General features: G+C 52.5%; 3 protein-coding genes across 3 annotated transcripts; all 3 read right to left on the bottom strand.

Annotated features, from left to right (window-relative positions):
* Positions 1-372: 372 nt before the first annotated feature.
* Positions 373-2,506, bottom strand: TYSND1 (trypsin like peroxisomal matrix peptidase 1). Its single transcript, XM_065639033.1, has 4 exons — positions 1,318-2,506; positions 1,105-1,238; positions 836-1,021; positions 373-747 (listed from the first exon to the last, which is right to left on the bottom strand). The coding sequence occupies exons 1-4, from the start codon at positions 2,358-2,360 to the stop codon at positions 536-538; spliced, it is 1,575 nt and encodes a 524-aa protein (XP_065495105.1). The 5' UTR covers positions 2,361-2,506; the 3' UTR covers positions 373-535.
* An 852-nt stretch (positions 2,507-3,358) lies between these two features.
* On the bottom strand, positions 3,359-7,303 carry SAR1A (secretion associated Ras related GTPase 1A). The gene is made up of 7 exons (XM_065638983.1): positions 7,214-7,303; positions 6,841-6,915; positions 6,488-6,607; positions 5,943-6,008; positions 5,236-5,339; positions 4,946-5,077; positions 3,359-4,410 (listed from the first exon to the last, which is right to left on the bottom strand). The coding sequence occupies exons 2-7, from the start codon at positions 6,896-6,898 to the stop codon at positions 4,294-4,296; spliced, it is 597 nt and encodes a 198-aa protein (XP_065495055.1). The 5' UTR covers positions 6,899-6,915; positions 7,214-7,303; the 3' UTR covers positions 3,359-4,293.
* Positions 7,304-7,517: 214 nt separating this feature from the next.
* Positions 7,518-17,071, bottom strand: PPA1 (inorganic pyrophosphatase 1). Its single transcript, XM_065638982.1, has 11 exons — positions 16,959-17,071; positions 16,719-16,783; positions 13,946-13,999; positions 13,386-13,505; positions 11,643-11,729; positions 11,220-11,346; positions 10,585-10,712; positions 9,643-9,728; positions 9,346-9,415; positions 8,348-8,387; positions 7,518-7,850 (listed from the first exon to the last, which is right to left on the bottom strand). Exons 1-11 carry the CDS (start codon positions 17,020-17,022, stop codon positions 7,819-7,821), a joined length of 873 nt encoding a protein of 290 aa, XP_065495054.1. The 5' UTR covers positions 17,023-17,071; the 3' UTR covers positions 7,518-7,818.
* Positions 17,072-17,254: the final 183 nt, after the last annotated feature.

Below are 17,254 nucleotides of genomic sequence, written 5' to 3'. Positions count from 1 at the left end.
TGCTCCCCCCTTTTAGTGGGGGCAGAGGCCCTCAGGTAGGGTGGGCTGGGAGGGTTTGGTCCCCACACTCAGCTGACACAGGGCTGGATCTGGCCTCCCTCCACAGGGTCCCCCCAAATATGGCCCCAGCCCCTGACCCTCTCTGGGACCCCAGCTCCAAACTAACCCCCTCTCCACTCCCTCAACCAAGACCCTGACTCAAAACATCCCTTATAGCATCCCCCCCAATCCAACCCACACCCCAGCCTGGACCCCTGCCACCCCAGCCGCTCTGCATCACAGAACACCAGGGCCTCAGCTCACAGCGTTTATGGCTCCAGGGGAAAAAAATAAAATAAAACAAACCCTCAACCCCCCCCCTCCGCCCCCAATTTGGTGTCGCCAGCAGCTGGTAAAAGCACCATGTCGTGTCCCCCCACAGGACACCCACCCTCCACCAGTGCCACGGGGCCTGGGTGCTCAGCCGCGACACCACTGGGGCCAAAGAGGGGCCGCGGCAGCTCTGCCCCTGGCACGAACCCCCGAGATGGGGGCGTCAGAGCTTGCTGGGGGGTCCTGGCTGCCGCTGGAGCCGCCAGGCTGCCCGCACCCCCTCGCCCGCCCGGTTGAGCTCGGCGAAGGCGCTGGGGTCCCTGGTGCGTCGGTAGCGCGCGATGAGGGGCTGCAGGATGGTGATGGGAACGCAGAAGTTGAGGTGGGGGTAGGTGGTCCCCGCGCTGGCGTCCCGGGTGTTGCTGGCCACGATCCCTGGCGGCGACAGGAGTGACGCCCGTGTCACGGTGTCCATCCGGGGGACACGCATGGGACCCCCCGCCACGGGAGACCCCCAGCTTACCCAGGAGGTGTCCGCTGTGGGAGGAGACGAGGGGGCCGCCGCTGGAGCCCCCGTGGACGGCGCAGGTGGTCTGCAGCATGACGGGGCGCCCGGCCACCGTCACCACGGCCGAGAGGACCCCCGCTGTCACCGAGGGGCCGCACGCCCGCCCCAGCGCCCCGAAGCCCATCACGCTCACCTCCTCGCCTGGGGTGGGAGGGAGGCGGGAGGTGGGTGCAAGGGGGTGACCCCCGACACCTTGTCACCCCATGTCCCCACGGGACACTTACCTGGGAGGAAGGCGTGTGCCGGGCGCGGGGGGACGAAGCCCGGCACGCTGTCCTGCAGCTCCACCACCGCCACGTCGAAGGGGGACGACTCCTCGGTGGCGAACACCAGGTGCCCGCTGAGGACGGTGGCGGCCCTAAGGACACGGCGCAGGAGATGTCACAGCCAGGGGGACCTCGGGGACAAGGCGAGGGGACACAGGCAGCCACACTCACCGGCTGGGACCAGGCGCTGGCGTCACGCAGAGCGGGTCACCGGCCTCCACCACGTGCCGGCAGGTGAGGAGCAGGCGGGGAGACAGCAGCACCCCCGAACCCCACGTCCCCCCGCACTCCACCAGCGCCACCCAACCCAGGGGGTCCTGCCCTCCTGCCGCCTGCACCGCGGCCACCCGCCCCGGCACCGGCGGCACCGCCACCCCGGCGGCGTCCAGGACGCCGGCGCTGCTGCGCAGGATGGCAGCGAGGGAGCAGAGCAGGGTGAGCCCGACCCACTCGGCGCCTTTCCAGCAGAAGGAAGCGGCAATGACGGCCACCAAGCGGGAGCCAGCGGCGGACGGCAAGAAGGCACCGCCGCCCTCAGTGCCGGGCAGGCAGCGCGCGTCGGTGAGGAGCAGGGCGTTCTCCTCGCCGGCCGTGTTGCTGACCACCCCTTTGCTCAGGGTGTTGAGGAAGAGGTCGGGGCAGAGGGCGCCGAAGGGGGAGCCGCAGGCCAGCAGCCCCTCGCCCTTGCGCAGGCACCCGGCGCTCGCCCACGCCGTCCAGCCGCCCGCAGGGGTGTCCAGGCCGGGCACCCGCAGCCAGGCGAACCAGTGCAGGGCCCGCGGGTCGGCCCCTGCTGCCTCCCCGCCAAAGCGCCATTGCTCTGCCTGCCCGAACGCCTGTGCCAGCGCCTTCTGGAAGGTTCTGCAGGGCACCAGGGCCAGGAGCTGGGCTTCGTGCTCCTGCAAGGCACCAGCCGGGCTGCGCGGTGCTGCTGGAGCATCACGGCTGAGGGCTGGGATGCGGGTCCCCGCTGAGGGGTGCAGGACAAGGAGGCGCAGGCAGGGTTGCAAGGCATCGGGCAGCAGGGCATGAGGCTGCGCCCAGGCGGCGGGGCCGTCCCGCAGGAAGGCAGCAAAGCCGGCGCCGTGGCACAGCACCAGCCCGGGGCCGCGGCTCAGCACCACCCCGCTGCAGCTGCAGGGGCCAGCGGCCGGCTGGGGGGAGTCGGGGGAGCTGGAGATGCTGACCACGCAGCAAGTCTGCTCCTCCTCCATGGCGGCGGCCGCGGCGCGGGCTGCATGCGGGGCGCTGCAAAGCGGAGCAAAGCGGAGCAAAGCGCTGCAAAGCGGAGCAAGGAAACCCCGCGCGCTGCACAGCCCCGCCGCGCGCCGACCCCCGGGCAGCTCCTCGCGCCGCCGCTGCTCCCGCCTCTTCCCCACGCCCTCCTCGCTCATTGGCTGCGGCGGGGCCCTGCGCCCTCCCCATTGGCGGCGGCGGCGGGGCGGAGCGCGCGACGTGGCCGTTAGCGGCGCTTCCGCCGCCCCTCAGAGCGACCGGGGCCGGGCCGGGCGGGAGCGGCCGCGGGTTCCCTGAGGCGCCGGTTCCCTCCCCGCTCCCCCACAGCCTCTTGACCCCCTCCCGGTGCAATAGCTAACGGGCCAGGTGCCGCCATCCCTCCTTCCACCGCCCCGAGCCGGCCCAGCTTCCCTCCCGAAATACAGGTTTGCTTTCCCCAGGGGCGGGAAGGGTTGTTTGCAAAAGCCGCGTTTGCAGGTTCGATGCCTGGCACTCGAGTTCCGGGGTGAAGCGGTGTCCGTGCCGTGGGCTTGCTTGTCCACAGCCTGAAGAAGTGCCACAGCTTCTCTATTAAAAAAAAAAAAAAAAAAAAAAGTAGGTACCAGGACTTGCAGAGCTCCTCTTAGAGAGTTAAAACTTCCCCAGAAGTCTGTGAGTGAACAGGAGGCAGAATTTAAGCTGCCCCCACAGCCCCTTCCTTGGTTAAGGAAGCCCCAGCTGTGCCCGGTTACCAGCCCCGAGGTGGGGCTGCCATCCCACCTCAGTTTCCCTCCCCGACAGCCTTCCCCTCCTCCAAAGCGTCGCTGGCTGCTAAAGGTGGTTTCAAGCCTTATAAATCGACGTCGAGAATCGATGCGAAGAAGACCCAGCAACGGTGAGTTCGTTCTTTCCACTCGCGCTGTGTTTTACCCCCAGGGATGGCTAGGCCAGGCGCGTGCGCTCTGTTGCACCAGGTTAGACCGAGGATCACCACCCCTTCGGGGGAGAAAGATGTCTTTATTTAACTGAAAACGAGCGCTAGACAGTAATGAAACTTCAGACAAAAAAGTCCGTCGAGTATAAAAGAAACTGGTTTAGTCTACATTAATAACCTCATGATATGCCAACGTTAAACACTTCCATGCTGCTACCACCAGAACAGCTTCGTGGTTCTCGCTGGGACGGGCGCAGCGAGAGGATTCGAGGCCCTTGGCCCGGCTGTGGGGGAACCGCATCCAAACCCCTACACCGGGCGTACTGGCGGGTGCTTTTCTCCAACTAAAACAACAAAAAATCCCCGTAAACTAAAGCAGCTCGGATTGCACACATCAGTCCTGCAGGCACCCTCTTGGTCGTCGCTCGGCGTGACACAGCACAGCCACCCTCCAGCTCAGTTAAGCCCAAACGCTATGTTTATTGAGGAGTTCTAATACCGTGATACCTTGGTTCAGTAATCTGTGAAATATCTAAATACCGTTAAATATATTTTTTTAAAAAACCCTAACCAGACTCCGGACTAAACAAGATGAACGTTAAACTAAAAAGTTAGAAGGGATGCTGTTTACATTAACACTTTCTTTAAAAAATATAATTTTTTTTTTTTTTTTTTAAGTCAATTAACCACAGTGGTGAGACGTGCTCTCTTTTTCAGCCGTTACAGTGCAGCGTGCAGAGTTTTCCTTCCTGGATCACACCAGCCCCGCTGTAACCGAACTGAAAGGGACAACGCGCACCCGTGTGCAGGACGGTGCTGTCTCCCCGTCACGTGGAAAAGAGTCGTGTGTCACCACTGTGCCATAGGGCAGCCAAAAACCAGGAGTCTCTTGGTCAATGCCGGTGACGCGGTCAGAAAACCTTCCGCGTTCAAATAGAAAAGTCCATGTGAAGAGGATCAGTCCAGAGGAGTCACACTCGTGTGTCTGTCCCGAGTTATCAGTCAATGTACTGCGATAGCCAGCGGAAGCCTTCACCGTAGCCTTGTCTCTTGAGCACACTGCACATGAACACCTCCATGGGACGCGCGTTCAGGTCCTTCAGTGGCACGTTTCCCTGTGGAAATCCAAAAAACAGGTCAGAACCGCAGCCCTGCCACCCTCGGGGAAGCGGGCAACCCTGCTCCTCGGTCGGGACCTGCCCATGGGACTTTTGGAGCCAGCAGTTAAAAACACCGAAACAAACCATTTTTGAGGCAGGAAGCAATTGTCACCGCGCGCATCAGATAGTGCCAAGAGCAGCCTCGGGGTGTTATACTACCCTCACCCAACGCTGCTGATCAGTTCTCTCTAAATATCGTGTTTCTAACCGGTGAAAACATGGAAATGCAGAGTAATGAAGCCAGAAGAGCTAGACGACGTTAAAATACCAGCTTGACACCTAATGCCCTAATCATTATAGAGGTAGCGTGTTTTGCACAATTCTGCAAGTTTTAAGACTTGCCCAAGGGTGTTATTATGATGATTAAAGATTCAGCTTCATCAATATCGTGGACGAACTCACAGTAACAACCTCAATTAGTTTCTGGATGGAGCAGCAAACCCCACAAGCCCTCGCCAGCAGATGCCCCACGCTTCGGATGCCTCCCTACCTTTCCCGTGGTCTGTCCGTAGAGCCCAAAGATCTCCCGCAGCTTCTCCTCGCTGATTGCCTCGGGCCTGTCGATTTTGTTACCCAAGATAAGGATTGGCACGTTGGATATTGTTTCATCTGTCATTAGCGCCTACGAGCAAGACAGAGGGATTAAGCAGAGGCAGAACAAACATTCATAATTTGAGAGACTCAAAATATGCTGTGAACTTATTCCAGCCCCCCAAAGTAATGTTATTTATAATTTAGCTACTCAGAGGTGTTGGGGAAGTTTAAAAAAAAAAAGTTTACATTAAGCTCAACTTTGGATTCCATAAGCCGCGAGTGATCCGCACAGTCTACCAGGAAGACGATCCCGTTGATGGCTGGCAGGTAGTTCTTCCAGACCCGGCGAGCTGGAACACAAAAGCGACAGACACTGCCCGGTGAAGCACAAAAAAGGAGCCACCCTCTTCATCACAATTTCCTTGAGGCAAGAGAAAACCCTTTGGGGAAGGGGCTGCACAAGCTTGACAGTTTGGAGTGACACTCCCTCCACTTCCCTAACTAAGCCTCAGCAACCACAGCTGTCTTTTTAGCAAGCGCATTGGGGGGAAAAAAAAAAAAGGGGGGGCAGAAAAACTTTTCTTAGAACTCCCAGAAAGTCTAGAAATAAAAATTCAGCCATTATTCAAAAGAATAAGCCTCTGACATTCAAGTCTTCCATGGCTCAAGATATTTCAGGCAGCAGAGTGTGAACTGCCAGTGTTTTTTTTTTGCCAAACTGCCAGAATTAAAGTAGTGAACCACTGAAACAACTGGTATCCTAGAGCCAGGAGGTTATTTCCACATATTGCTCCATAAATCATTTCAGGCAACAAATAATTAGGTACTGCTAATTGCTATCACTTTTCAACATCCCTTTTTGGTAGATTTTTCCTTAAGATGGCTGGAGAACGTCGTGGAAATGGGAAGGTTGACCCCATTTGGTGTCTCCCACTCGGCAACTTCACTCTTACCTTGTTCGTGGCCGCCCAGATCAAAAGTCGTGAAGGTCATTCCAGCGATCGTCAGCTCCTCTGATGCTGAAAAGGAAAAATATGGGTTGTGCTTGAGGAAAACAAAGTAGGTGCCATGGCCAGAATTTATTGGGGGCTCATGTTACCATCACAGAGACAGATATTTGGGAATTCCCTGTAGAATTCAGCCACTGAAATGGAGCTGTTTCACAAAATCATAAGCAGAAAAAAATTTCTCCTACCTCCCCGCTGAAGCACATGCTTATTAATCTGCAATTATTATACTTTATTATGTTTTTCATTAGAAACTCCCTCCCCAAGAGAGGCGACGCCATCTTAATTGACCTGCACCAATTCCCAGCCTCTATGTTGTATATTTGAGAGAAAAATATAAATCTGTTTCAGCTTGGGCAACCAACGTGCAACTGCAACCTTGGCTGCGGCGTTAAGACTTGCAGAGGCATCTTTCAACACCGTGTCCCCAAAATGACGGAGGAACAACCCACAGGGTGAGTCAGGCAGGGCTCAGAGGCTGCTGGACTTACTGGGATGTAGCGTCGGGACGTGCTGCCCCAGCCGGTCATCCTTCAGCATGTGCAGCAGTGTGGTTTTGCCCGCGTTGTCCAAGCCCAGGAAGACGAGTTTTCCGGATTTCTTGTACAAACCTGGGAGGAAAACAAACGAGCGAGGGGAAAAAAACCAACTCCAGCAGGCTTATCTTGGTGTGTAAATGAAGCCACGCACTCTGAAATATTCTAAAAGTTTCTCTCACTAGTATAAAGAAAAAATCTGTATAGATTTGCAGCTTTCTCTGCTGCGCACCCCAGAAGAGATTTGTTTTAATCGCTAAATTGTGAACTTTGGCAACGGGCACAAGGTGAACCGACCCAAGCCTTACCGAGGAACTGCAGGACGCTGCTGAAGCCGTTGTAGAGCCACTCGAAAATGAACGACATGGCTGAAGATCAATCGCCTGCGGGGACAGAACTGGCGTTACCGGCCGCGGCGATCGGTGCTGACCGCTGCGGGACCCCCGCGGGGCGCTGCCACCCAAGGACGGTGAGTGGGGACCCGGGGGGAGGGTGAGGGGACCCGGGGGGACGCGGCCCCAGCCCCGGCCTCAAGGGCGGGCGGCGCGGCCTAGCCCCTGCCCCGCCCCCCACCCTGCCTGCGTGTCACCCCCCGCCGCCGCCCCTCGCCCGGCCCGGCCCCCGCCGCCGCGCCCGGCTGTCCCCGGGCCCCGGCCGGTCCCCGCCGCCGTCGCCGCTCACCGCCGGCTGCCCCCGGGCCGCGGCGCCACCGAGTCCCCTCCTCAGCAGCCGCCAGCTCCCCCGCCGGAAAGACGTCGCCTGGCGCGCCCCGCCCACTTCCGGCCCGGCGGCTTCGCCGCGCTGGCTTCCCACGTCGGCCGTGCGCTTGGCCGCGGGTTCGAGACCGCCCCGCGTCAAAGTCCCCCCGCGGCGGGACGGGGTACTGCGTTACCCAATAAATCCTCCCCTAAACCCACCCCCAAAACTACCCCGTCGGCTCCGCCGCTTCACGGCAGGAAGGGAAAGGAGAGGGAGCCCCGCAGCGTTCAGTTTCAGCAGTTTTTATTTCTAGTATCCATACACGTACCAGGTGAGCCACCTTCTGTTGTGACTGAGTACACTGTACGACCATGCACAAGCAGGGCGGGTTTTGATTTTTACAATTATGTCATCTAGCCTCCACAAGACCTCGAGACAGCAGACACATCACTGCTAGATAAACAATTCTAATCAGCAAAGATACATGGTCTTCTTGTTAACAGTGAAGCTATTTTTCTGTTCTCTTCCTGCATATGGTGAGTCCTCGGTGGGAGGGACACAACTGCTTCACCACTCATCCTCAGGCCTTAGTTCTTCTGGTAGTAGAACCACTTGTCAACTGTGTGGGGCAAAAAAACCCAAACCAAACAAACAAGGGGGTTAGTCCTCTGTTAGTCACTCATTTTTAAGTAGTAACAGGGCACTGCATGTGTCACCTCCAGCGCAGGAGCTTCCTCTGGCTCCTGTCAACAACCTCACCATGCATCCAACAGGTTCTTGCACAGCCCCATGTAGGTGTGTTTGTCATTTTACCTCCCTCTGCACCACTCATCTTTCAGGACCTGCTATGCAAGTGATCTCTTCTGGAGCAAACTACGGCACTTCAGATCTCCTACTTGCTGCTCGTTTACCTGCCTCACGTACCCAAAGCAGGACGCAAGGCAACACCAGAAGTTATTCGGGAATTAAACGGCACTACTGATACAAGGTAGGTCCAACAAGGTCCTTCATTTCTCCTAGTGCTAGAGCCATCCCCATCAGCTAAGACCCTTTGATAATTCCTTTGAGGAAGCATCCACTCTGTGTTGGGACATAAATGTAGGTTTTGAGGCTTACCTTCTGGTGGAATTGGGTTGGCAGCTTTACATGGTGGTGCCTGAAACAAGAAGTGAATTAGCAAATAGAAACTGCTGATAGAGTTTGACCTGAAGCTCAGCAGACATCATTTAGCACCACACAAGTCTTTACTGAGCACAGTTTCAGATCCAAGCAGCGTAAATTGGTCCATGGTAGCCAGCGCTGGTCAGCAGTGAGGGAATAAATGAGCTCACATGCAGCATGTCATCCCCACAGCCTCCTCATTCCATACATGCCCCAGCTGCAGGCAGCCTGCTTTCTCTAAACCGACAATGTGATAATGGAAGAGAAGCACAAAGGACTCTCAAAAATCTTCTCTGAAGAGCTTTCACCCGATGTTTAGCATTGAAAGGCAGACAAGGGTCCTTAGCTGGTGACACATCCTCCATGAGGGTTACACTTTCCAAAATGTATGAAGTAATTCAGATAGAAGCACTTTTAAAAGCAAGACAGTGGTTTTAAAAGTCTCTCCAAGGCTACAGAGAGACTCTGTTTTCCCGTCACATTTCCATACGCTGAGGCAGCATGTCCATTTTAATTTTGCTGTCCCATTCTTCTAACCCCTTTTAAATTACAAACAACATTACAAGTCCAGGGAGACACAGTTAAGTCCTGAAACTGGATAGACAGAAGTACTACACTGGGAGCTTCAAGCCTTTCATCGCAAAGGATGCATGGTCCCTGGCTGCAAGGATCTCAGAAACTAGACTTTCCCTTCTCAAAGGGTGACCTGTGCTGTGAAGCTCTTGGAAGGCCGAATATTTAAACACTCTCTGAACAGCTGACAGCCAAGGTATGGTTCAGAAATTTAGCCCTTCATGCAAACTCTGTTTTGGATTCCATCTCCCAGATGACTAAGGTCAAGGAGAAGCCTCTGGAGGATCGTCTGGCTTGCTCTGCATTCATCTTATTTAACCAGAAACAGGTGCTGTGCTCAGTCATGCAAAAAAATTCTGAGCATACAAATTTGTACTTACTGCTTCGACAGTAGCTTTTGCACACTCTTGACTACAGCAGAAAGGGCTGTCAGACACTGTCAGGTTTGTGCTAGAAGAGATGAGTCGCTTGTGAGAAGGTGAAAAGCCAAGTCTTTCCCCCAAAAGTATTAAATAATGGAATACTAAGAACCACTGTTAGAGCTGCCAAGCTGAAGGGGAAGGCCTGCGGAAACAGCCAGCAGCTAACAGAAAGCACGCCACCGCTTGGGAAAGGATGTTTCAGGGTTCTTTGTTTAGGGAAAAGGAACATCCGTGGTAGCACAAGCATTCACCTACCAGTTGATTTCCCCACCATCAGTTTTCTTCGCTACTAAAGCTTTCCAGTGTTCGTGAGTACATTTGATGACGTTCATGGCAAAATCCTAAAGTTGAAGATGAGAACGAGCATCACATTATGTGTAAGTACTAGACCATCTCCTCCAGATGATCAGTTATGCAGAAGGAGAAACCAGCATTTATAGGCTGATTTTAGATAGTTTCTGACTCTGGAAGAGACTCAATGAGACCTCTTCCATTGCTGCACCTTTCAGGAACAAAAACCACCTCCCAGCACCCAACAGCTGAAACAATGGGGATTTTACAATTTGCATTGTTTTACTTTCAAGATGGGAGGATATGCCAAGGTCATCTAGTGAGCGTGAGGCCAAAAGAAACTGAATGCTGCTATTTTAGTCTTGGGCCAGCACTATATTACAAAAGCACTTCTGCCCCGCTGCTCCTCCCGCTGGGGTTGTCGCCAGCAGGTAGCTGATCTTGACCTGTCTGCGAGTTTTCTGCCACTCCAGGTAAATTGTTCAACTGCTGTGCAGATCAACAGGAAGAGACATGCACCTAATCTAGCTTTGCAACTATTTAAAAAATGAATCTGCTTCCATACATATAATTTTTAATGCTGCCAAGGCAGAGCTTTACTCAGAGGGCGTGAGGGAACACTTCATGCCTGAAGGAAGAAGCATTTTAACTCCGGAGTTAACTTTGTCTTGCACCAGGCTGCAGTGGAACAAAGCCAGTGAGCAAGGGTGATATCAGACACCCTTTGCTCCAGAGCGAGAGCAAATAAACCAGGTGTTTTCCATCCTGGTTCTGACACAGAGGCTCCCAGCCCTGAACTGATCCCACATGTATGTCATCTAGAAGAAAAACTGATAATATCCAACAGCAGCAGGGTGATAACCCTATGCTTTCTCTCCCAGTACTCCTGGAGAAAGGCGATCCTACCTTGTCTTTAAATTCGCCATTAAAAGCAAACTGGTTTTCTGGCTTTCCATCAGGTACTTTGTATCTTCTGAACCAGTCCACGGTAGCTTCTAAGTATCCAGGTTTCAACCTTCTGACATCATTGATATCTACCCGGGGAGAAAAGTTTTTTTAGCCAGATCTAATAACAGAAGTTACTTTGCTACTACCCTGCTCTTTTGAGCTGCTCAAGTAGCCTTAGGAACATTTCCGACAGGTTACAGAAAAGACACAAAGTGGATATCTATGCTGGAAAGTCAGTGTTTCATCTTTCCCAGTATATCCTGGTGGCCTCAGGAGCACAGACACATCTAAACAGCTTTGATTAGAGACTTCCTGGACAATCCCTTTCCTTCCACTCACAGGAAAGGCTGTACATCCACCCTGTTCTTCGAGATGCCAGGCTGGGCAGAGGAGTGAATTTGGGATAAATGCTAGTAAAATATAGCAAAAACCTATTTTGCTATAGGATTGATAACATCCTGTTCTGCTGCCCTTCCAGTATCACATCTGATTAATACCCTGGCATAGAAGCAGCAAACCTGTGTCCTGACTTCCTGCAGGCTCTTGACAGAGAAAGGGAATCACTAACCCTGCTCCTCCCTCCTGTTACTCACCATTATAATTGTCCGCTTCTGGGTCTTCGACGTTGATAGCAATTATCTTCCAGTCTGTCTCTCCCTCGTCAATCAGTGCCAGTGTGCCCAGCACCTTCACTTGGATGACTTCTCCTCGAGCGCAGACCTGCAAGGACAAAGATCTTGTTGTCTGTACCAACGCATCTGAGGAATGCACAACAGGAGACCGTGGAAGCCCTGAGAGGTTCAGCAAGCAGTTGGTACCAGGAAATTTGCTGTCGCTTATCAGCGGCTCACAAGGCTCATGCTGCAATATCTCATCAACAATCTCTGGAGGCAGCAGAGGGAAACATCATAGTCTTAAGGTAGAGGAGGTAGGAAGTGAATAATGTCTCTGGACAATTGACTTTAGAGACATTAATTACACGTTTCAAAAGACAGCTACCCTTTAGAGCGTATTACCTTGCTTCCAATTTCGCACACATCAATTGGATCGTTATCTCCGCAGCAGCCAGTGTTTTCATCTTTGTGACCTGGGTCTTCCCAAGTCTGGAAAAAAAACCAACCAACCAAACTTACATATAAGAACTCTCAAGTTTCAAGAGGAAACAAAAAGCAGGTTTATTTCAGGCCCACAATTGCCTTGAAGATAGACTTCACACTTGCTGTCAGGTCAAGTGTTTGGGCTACTATTTCACTTGTGCCTGTAAATGCAGTTTGAATCCAAGTTGAAAAGTCTTATCTTGCCAAGGGTAAGCTGCTCCCTCCCACCTTTTTTCAACAACTTTCCAGACTTCCTCCTCCATTCCACAGGCGCATAAAGGTGAAGTTCACATCTATAAAGAACACTCATCGATGTGGCTGCCTGCCTGTTCCTCTCCTTATTCATTTCTTAACAGAAGTTTCCTGAACTCCCGATAGCAGTCCAACAGAAACGGAAGACAGACAGGGTGTATTGTTTCCTCTTAATTAAACAATTAAAGACCTGTTGTTACACTAGAGCAGTGACAAGAACGCAGAATCCCATACTCTGCATCCAGGGAGATGCACCTGGCTGGTGATGAAGGAATCTGCACCATCCCTGTTGTGCTTCTCTACACAGAAGTGTTAACTTTGGTTCCCTGCCCTAATGCATAAACGTCTTTGATCCCCCAGCACGAGTGCATGAAGGCTGCAAAAGATGTAATTCTGTACTAAGAAACTGGCTCCAGAATCCATCCAAGTAGAAAACAATTCAACTTTGAAACACCATCTTAAGGTACCTGGAGAAAACACTCAACTATCAAGACTAGAATTAGAAAATTCAGTGTGTTTCCCTGAGAACTGTCACTAACAATTTCCTTCTCTAATGGAAGCTCAAACCCTAAAGAATGTCAGAGGCAAACAGCCTTGCTCAAAGTTTCTCTTTATCGAGAAGTCACTGGCCAGCTAAGAGCGTGTGTCCAGGTGTCACCATCTGCCTGTCAGTCCCCCCTTGCCAGCTGTTTCAGAAAAGCATGTCTGTGCAGCTATGGACACCTGCTTCACACAGTCTCTGGACTGCTGAGAGCCTTTCTTAGATCAAACGCAGACATCGGGGCATCTACTACCATCCAACAGGTCAATATGTTAGTCTGGCTGTGTCTTTTGGACCCTGAACAATGAAAGGGACAGAAACAGGAAAGAGACAGTCTTCACATCTATTCAGATTTTCATTGTCCACATCCAAAGTCTAAAACAATCAGCTAATTCACTGCAACAAGAATCTTCTGTAAAGATTCAGCCTAGGGGCTGTACAGCAAGATCCTGTACAAGCTGAAAACTTGATCGTTTATGATTCAGCAGGCAGGAACTGAGGGCAGTGCTTTGCCAGATGCCCAGTTCCTTGTGTAGCAACAGCTTCGTTCAACCAAAGACAAGGACCTGCCAGCTACTGTCCAACCAAACTGCCAAGTGGCCGAGGAGAGGAGTGACGCAGCAGATACCTCACTAGCAGCAGCTGCTCATCCTCAAACAGCTTCTTTACAGCATTGACTACAATCCTGCTCCTTGAGATTTCTACGTAAAAGTATCCCTGCAAGATTCTATTTGCACCAGCAAACACTGTGTTCCAGATCAGACCCTCATCTGGCCTTTTGCTCATTAATATAGCGGTAGTCAGAGACAGACAGGCATCCTCGCTCCTCCCCGCCAGAAAGGATGAGCCACCAAGAGAGGTCACAGTACCTGTGGGATAGCACCATAATTCCAGATATAACCCTTATGGGGAAACACGTTCGCTACATAGCGCAGTTTTCCTTTCTTCACGTCTTGCTTAATCGGGTTTAAGGGATCCTTTGTTGCAATCTGAAAGAAAAGTTACATGGAGCTCTCTGCTTTGCTCTCTAAGAAAAAACAACTGATTTTTATTTTAATGAAGCTGGCTGCTAACCAACAAGCCCAAAGACCAGGAGGTGACCCTGAAGCCAACAGCAGATTTTGGAAAAGTCCATTTCCTGCTGCATTGCCATCTCCTGGGATATAGTTTTCAGCAGATGTAGAAACTTCAGAACCACACAGTGTTGAGAGCCATAAGATGCTGCTTTAATCAGAAGCCACAGAAGAATATTAAGTTATTCTAACTTCTGCACGTCCCAGCCTCCATGCTAGACCTCTGGCATTAAGCAAGTATTTACACAATAAGTTAGAAACCACTCTGGTTCAGGAGGTGGAAGTGAGGAGGAATCAGCAAAGCCGAAGATTAATAGGTCAGCTCAAGAACTTAAGCGAGGAACTGTAATAGTTACCTCCATCTTAGCGTTCGTCCATCGAGGTACTTCCACAACCATGTTGAACACATTCTGAAGAAACAAAAAGACTGGTGAGTGGGAAGGAATCTCAAGACCCCACTTTAAACTAGGGAACACATAAGTACGCATGAAAACTAGCCAGTTTGCATGAAAAACATAACTGTTTTCCCCCCTCTATTTCCTGTGCCAGTTTCGATACAGTTCATAGAGGTCCTGTACTCCAGTCAGTCACGCATCATCACTCGAAGCTCAATCCTGCGAAGGACACCAGCAGAAACTCCGTTGAGGTTACCCACACATTCTCCACCAGTTGCCACCTACAATCATCTCCATCACATTCCCAGGTTACGGAACAGCAAGCTTAAATGAATCAAAGACAGCTGCATGCAACTATCCTGAACATAACGAAAGGAGGTTTTAGGCACATTCCTGAAATACAAAGCTCTTAACTGCTACAGCAAGAGCCATCTTGGCACTTTAGAACAGGAAATGCTTACAGAAGTAATAGCACAGGTATCTACCTATCATCCTGAACAACTGAGAGCATCACTCCCAAATATTCTAGTCTGTCTTGAAGCAGGAAAAGAAGCTGGAGCCCATCCTCCTCCAGCTGACACTCTCACAAAACCAGAACTTGTCAGGGGCACAGGGCAAGGATAAAAGTGTTCGGGAGAAACACAGAACCACATCCTGCAGGATCTAGTTTACGAATGATACTTGAAAACATCTCCTGTTGACTCCAGCTGGGCTGAGAGGACTTGAGAGTTCAATGTCAGAGTCTCCTCTTCTAGAAAATAAGCTTTTCCACGCTTGAACCATAACATTTGCTGTTTGAAGAGACTATGGCTTTTAACAAGAAGTCAAACCTTCCTCCCTTACATCGACAAGGTTTCTAATCCCCATGTTAAGCGGTATTAGTGTTGCGAAATCCCTCGCACCTGTATTGCGCCATAATTAGATTGCTATTTTGCAACGAGTGCTGTTCTGTCATTGACTTTGCCCACACCCTTCCCTAACAGAAGTTTATTACATCACCTTAATTGCAGGGGGGTCACCGCTCATTCACAATTTGAAAGTAAAAAGGTATATACTATTTTTATTTATAAGTAACTCGAGGAAAGGAATGAAGCAATGGGAACTGGCTGGGTAGGGCGCTTACAGCTTTGCAGTTAAGGAAAGAGCACTCAGGGGGGCATCTTTGTCAGGCTGGCGGTTTCTCCACAGTCCCACTGACAGATCTGCCTTGGTCTAAGACACCCAGCGAGCAGCCCAAGGTCATTCCTTCACAGTGGCAAGACGCACAGGTACAGATAAGGTCAGCACATCCAAGTCCTCAACTGAAAAAAAAACACCCTGCAATCCTCTCAGTGTCTTAGAAGTCTAAGGATAAAGATCAAGGAGCCCAGACGGCATAAGACAACCTTCTGCTCCAGGCTGGGCTCCCTACCATAGCTGGTAACGAACCTGCTAAGTAATGAGTAAGATCTGTGCGGAGGGGCACTCCAGAAACAGAAAGAGGTCTAATGTGATCAGTGCTATTGTGTAACTTTGGTTACTGCGACCTTCAGTGAGACTTAATGACTTGGCACGGAGACGCTGGCAAGCAGCACTGCTGCACAGGGGCCCTGGCAAGCAGCACTTAGCGCCTGAAGGCACACCAGTAAGTCCGGTTTCCCTTGTAATCCTTACCATTCCACAGAAACCCTCCTCACCCCTACATGCACTCCCCTGCCCTTTCCCCCCCTGCTCTGTGAGCGCCTGCCAAGCGTAGTATTATCTGGATTTTCCTTGTCGGAGTTACCTCTCAGACACCTGCTTTTGAAAACTGCTTTCCCAGTCGGCCGCAGAAACCTGCGTCACCACTGTCCTTTATGATTAATTACAGCCTGTCTTCTCCCTTCCAAGCAGGCAAAAGCCACCCCAGACTTCCCAGACCATGTTCTGACAACACCTGCACCTCAAAGCTCAACCAGCTATTTTTTAGAGGTTCACCGCTCAATTCTGCGTACTCTTTTCCTTTCCCATAACCACTCTCTACCTCCAAATTAGATCTGCCATGAACATCAGCTCCGCTACGTTGCTCAAGCTGCGCAGCTTTTCAGTACGTGTTAAAAGAAGAAACCAGCTACAAAGGGTAAGGAACACAGTCAGAGAGCCTGAGTTGTCACTGAAAAGGCATTCAGTGAAGACTGAAACACAGACGTTTTGGCTTCCTAGAACATTTTAGACAGTGATTTGGAACAGCCTCATTTGATTAACCACTGGCTGCCGGAAGGATGCGAAAGCCGCACAGCACTGCACGTGGCCGGTTCCCCAGCTGCGCTTTTTGTCAGGCCAGAGGTCCCCAGGAGCTGCTACAGCAAGAATTTAACATTCTTTAACATTCTGTTCAGCAGTTGATTACACTGCGGGCATGAAGTGGTCTTACTGCACTCGAAACCCAAGCCTGAAATATCACGCAGCGTGAGCGGATACCTCCATAGGAGTGGACGTACATATTTAGCTAAATGGAAAACTGCTTCTTTTAACCCAAACTGCTTCTTTTAACCCAAAATGCTTTCATGTGCTCTCATGGGCAAGTTCCAGACAACCACTCGTCTCTCGGGCACTAATAGGAGGATGAGATCATCTGTTCTCGTCTCGCGTGGCTCTACCCGAGGCTGGGACTGCAAGAAAAGGGCACTTGTTCTTTGCAGGCTCTGGTGATGCTCCCATCGGGGCACTCCTGCCCAGAAGCAGTGTAAGGAACCGGGAGCCTCCCCCTTCTTACCTTGCCGGCGTCCGCGTAGATGGGGATATCGTGGAAGGGGGAGATGTAGCGTCCGGCGGCGTCCTCTGCAAGGCAAGGAGGGGGGGCACACGAGTTAAGCCCGGCCTAAGGAGCCGCCTTAGGTGAGGGGCTGGGGGGGGACTCCCCCAGAGCCTCCATCGGAGCTCAGCCCCCCAGCCGCTCGTGCGGGGAGGATGAGGGGGATGAGGGGGATGAGGAGGGAGGCGGCGGAGCACTCACTGAAGAAGAGCCGGTACTCCAGGCTGTGGGGCGCAGCCCGCTCCTCCACGCTGTAACCGGCCATCGCGCCGGCTGCCGCACTGCGCAGGCGCGCCGCGCCACTCCCCCCTCCCTCCTCCGACCACGCCCCCTCTGGCCCCGCCCCCGCGCCACGCCGCCGCGCGCCCTCCCGCCACGCCGTACGGCGTGGCGGGAGGGCGCGCGGCGGCGTGGCGCGGGAACCTCTGATGCGATAGCACGGGCACGATAGCATGGAGCGCATCTTTATTGCAGTGACTCACAGCCCGCGGACGCGG

The sequence above is a fragment of the Caloenas nicobarica genome, chromosome 7 (assembly GCF_036013445.1).
Source record: "Caloenas nicobarica isolate bCalNic1 chromosome 7, bCalNic1.hap1, whole genome shotgun sequence".
Taxonomy (NCBI): domain Eukaryota; kingdom Metazoa; phylum Chordata; class Aves; order Columbiformes; family Columbidae; genus Caloenas; species Caloenas nicobarica.
This window is presented reverse-complemented; position numbering and strand designations above follow the sequence as displayed.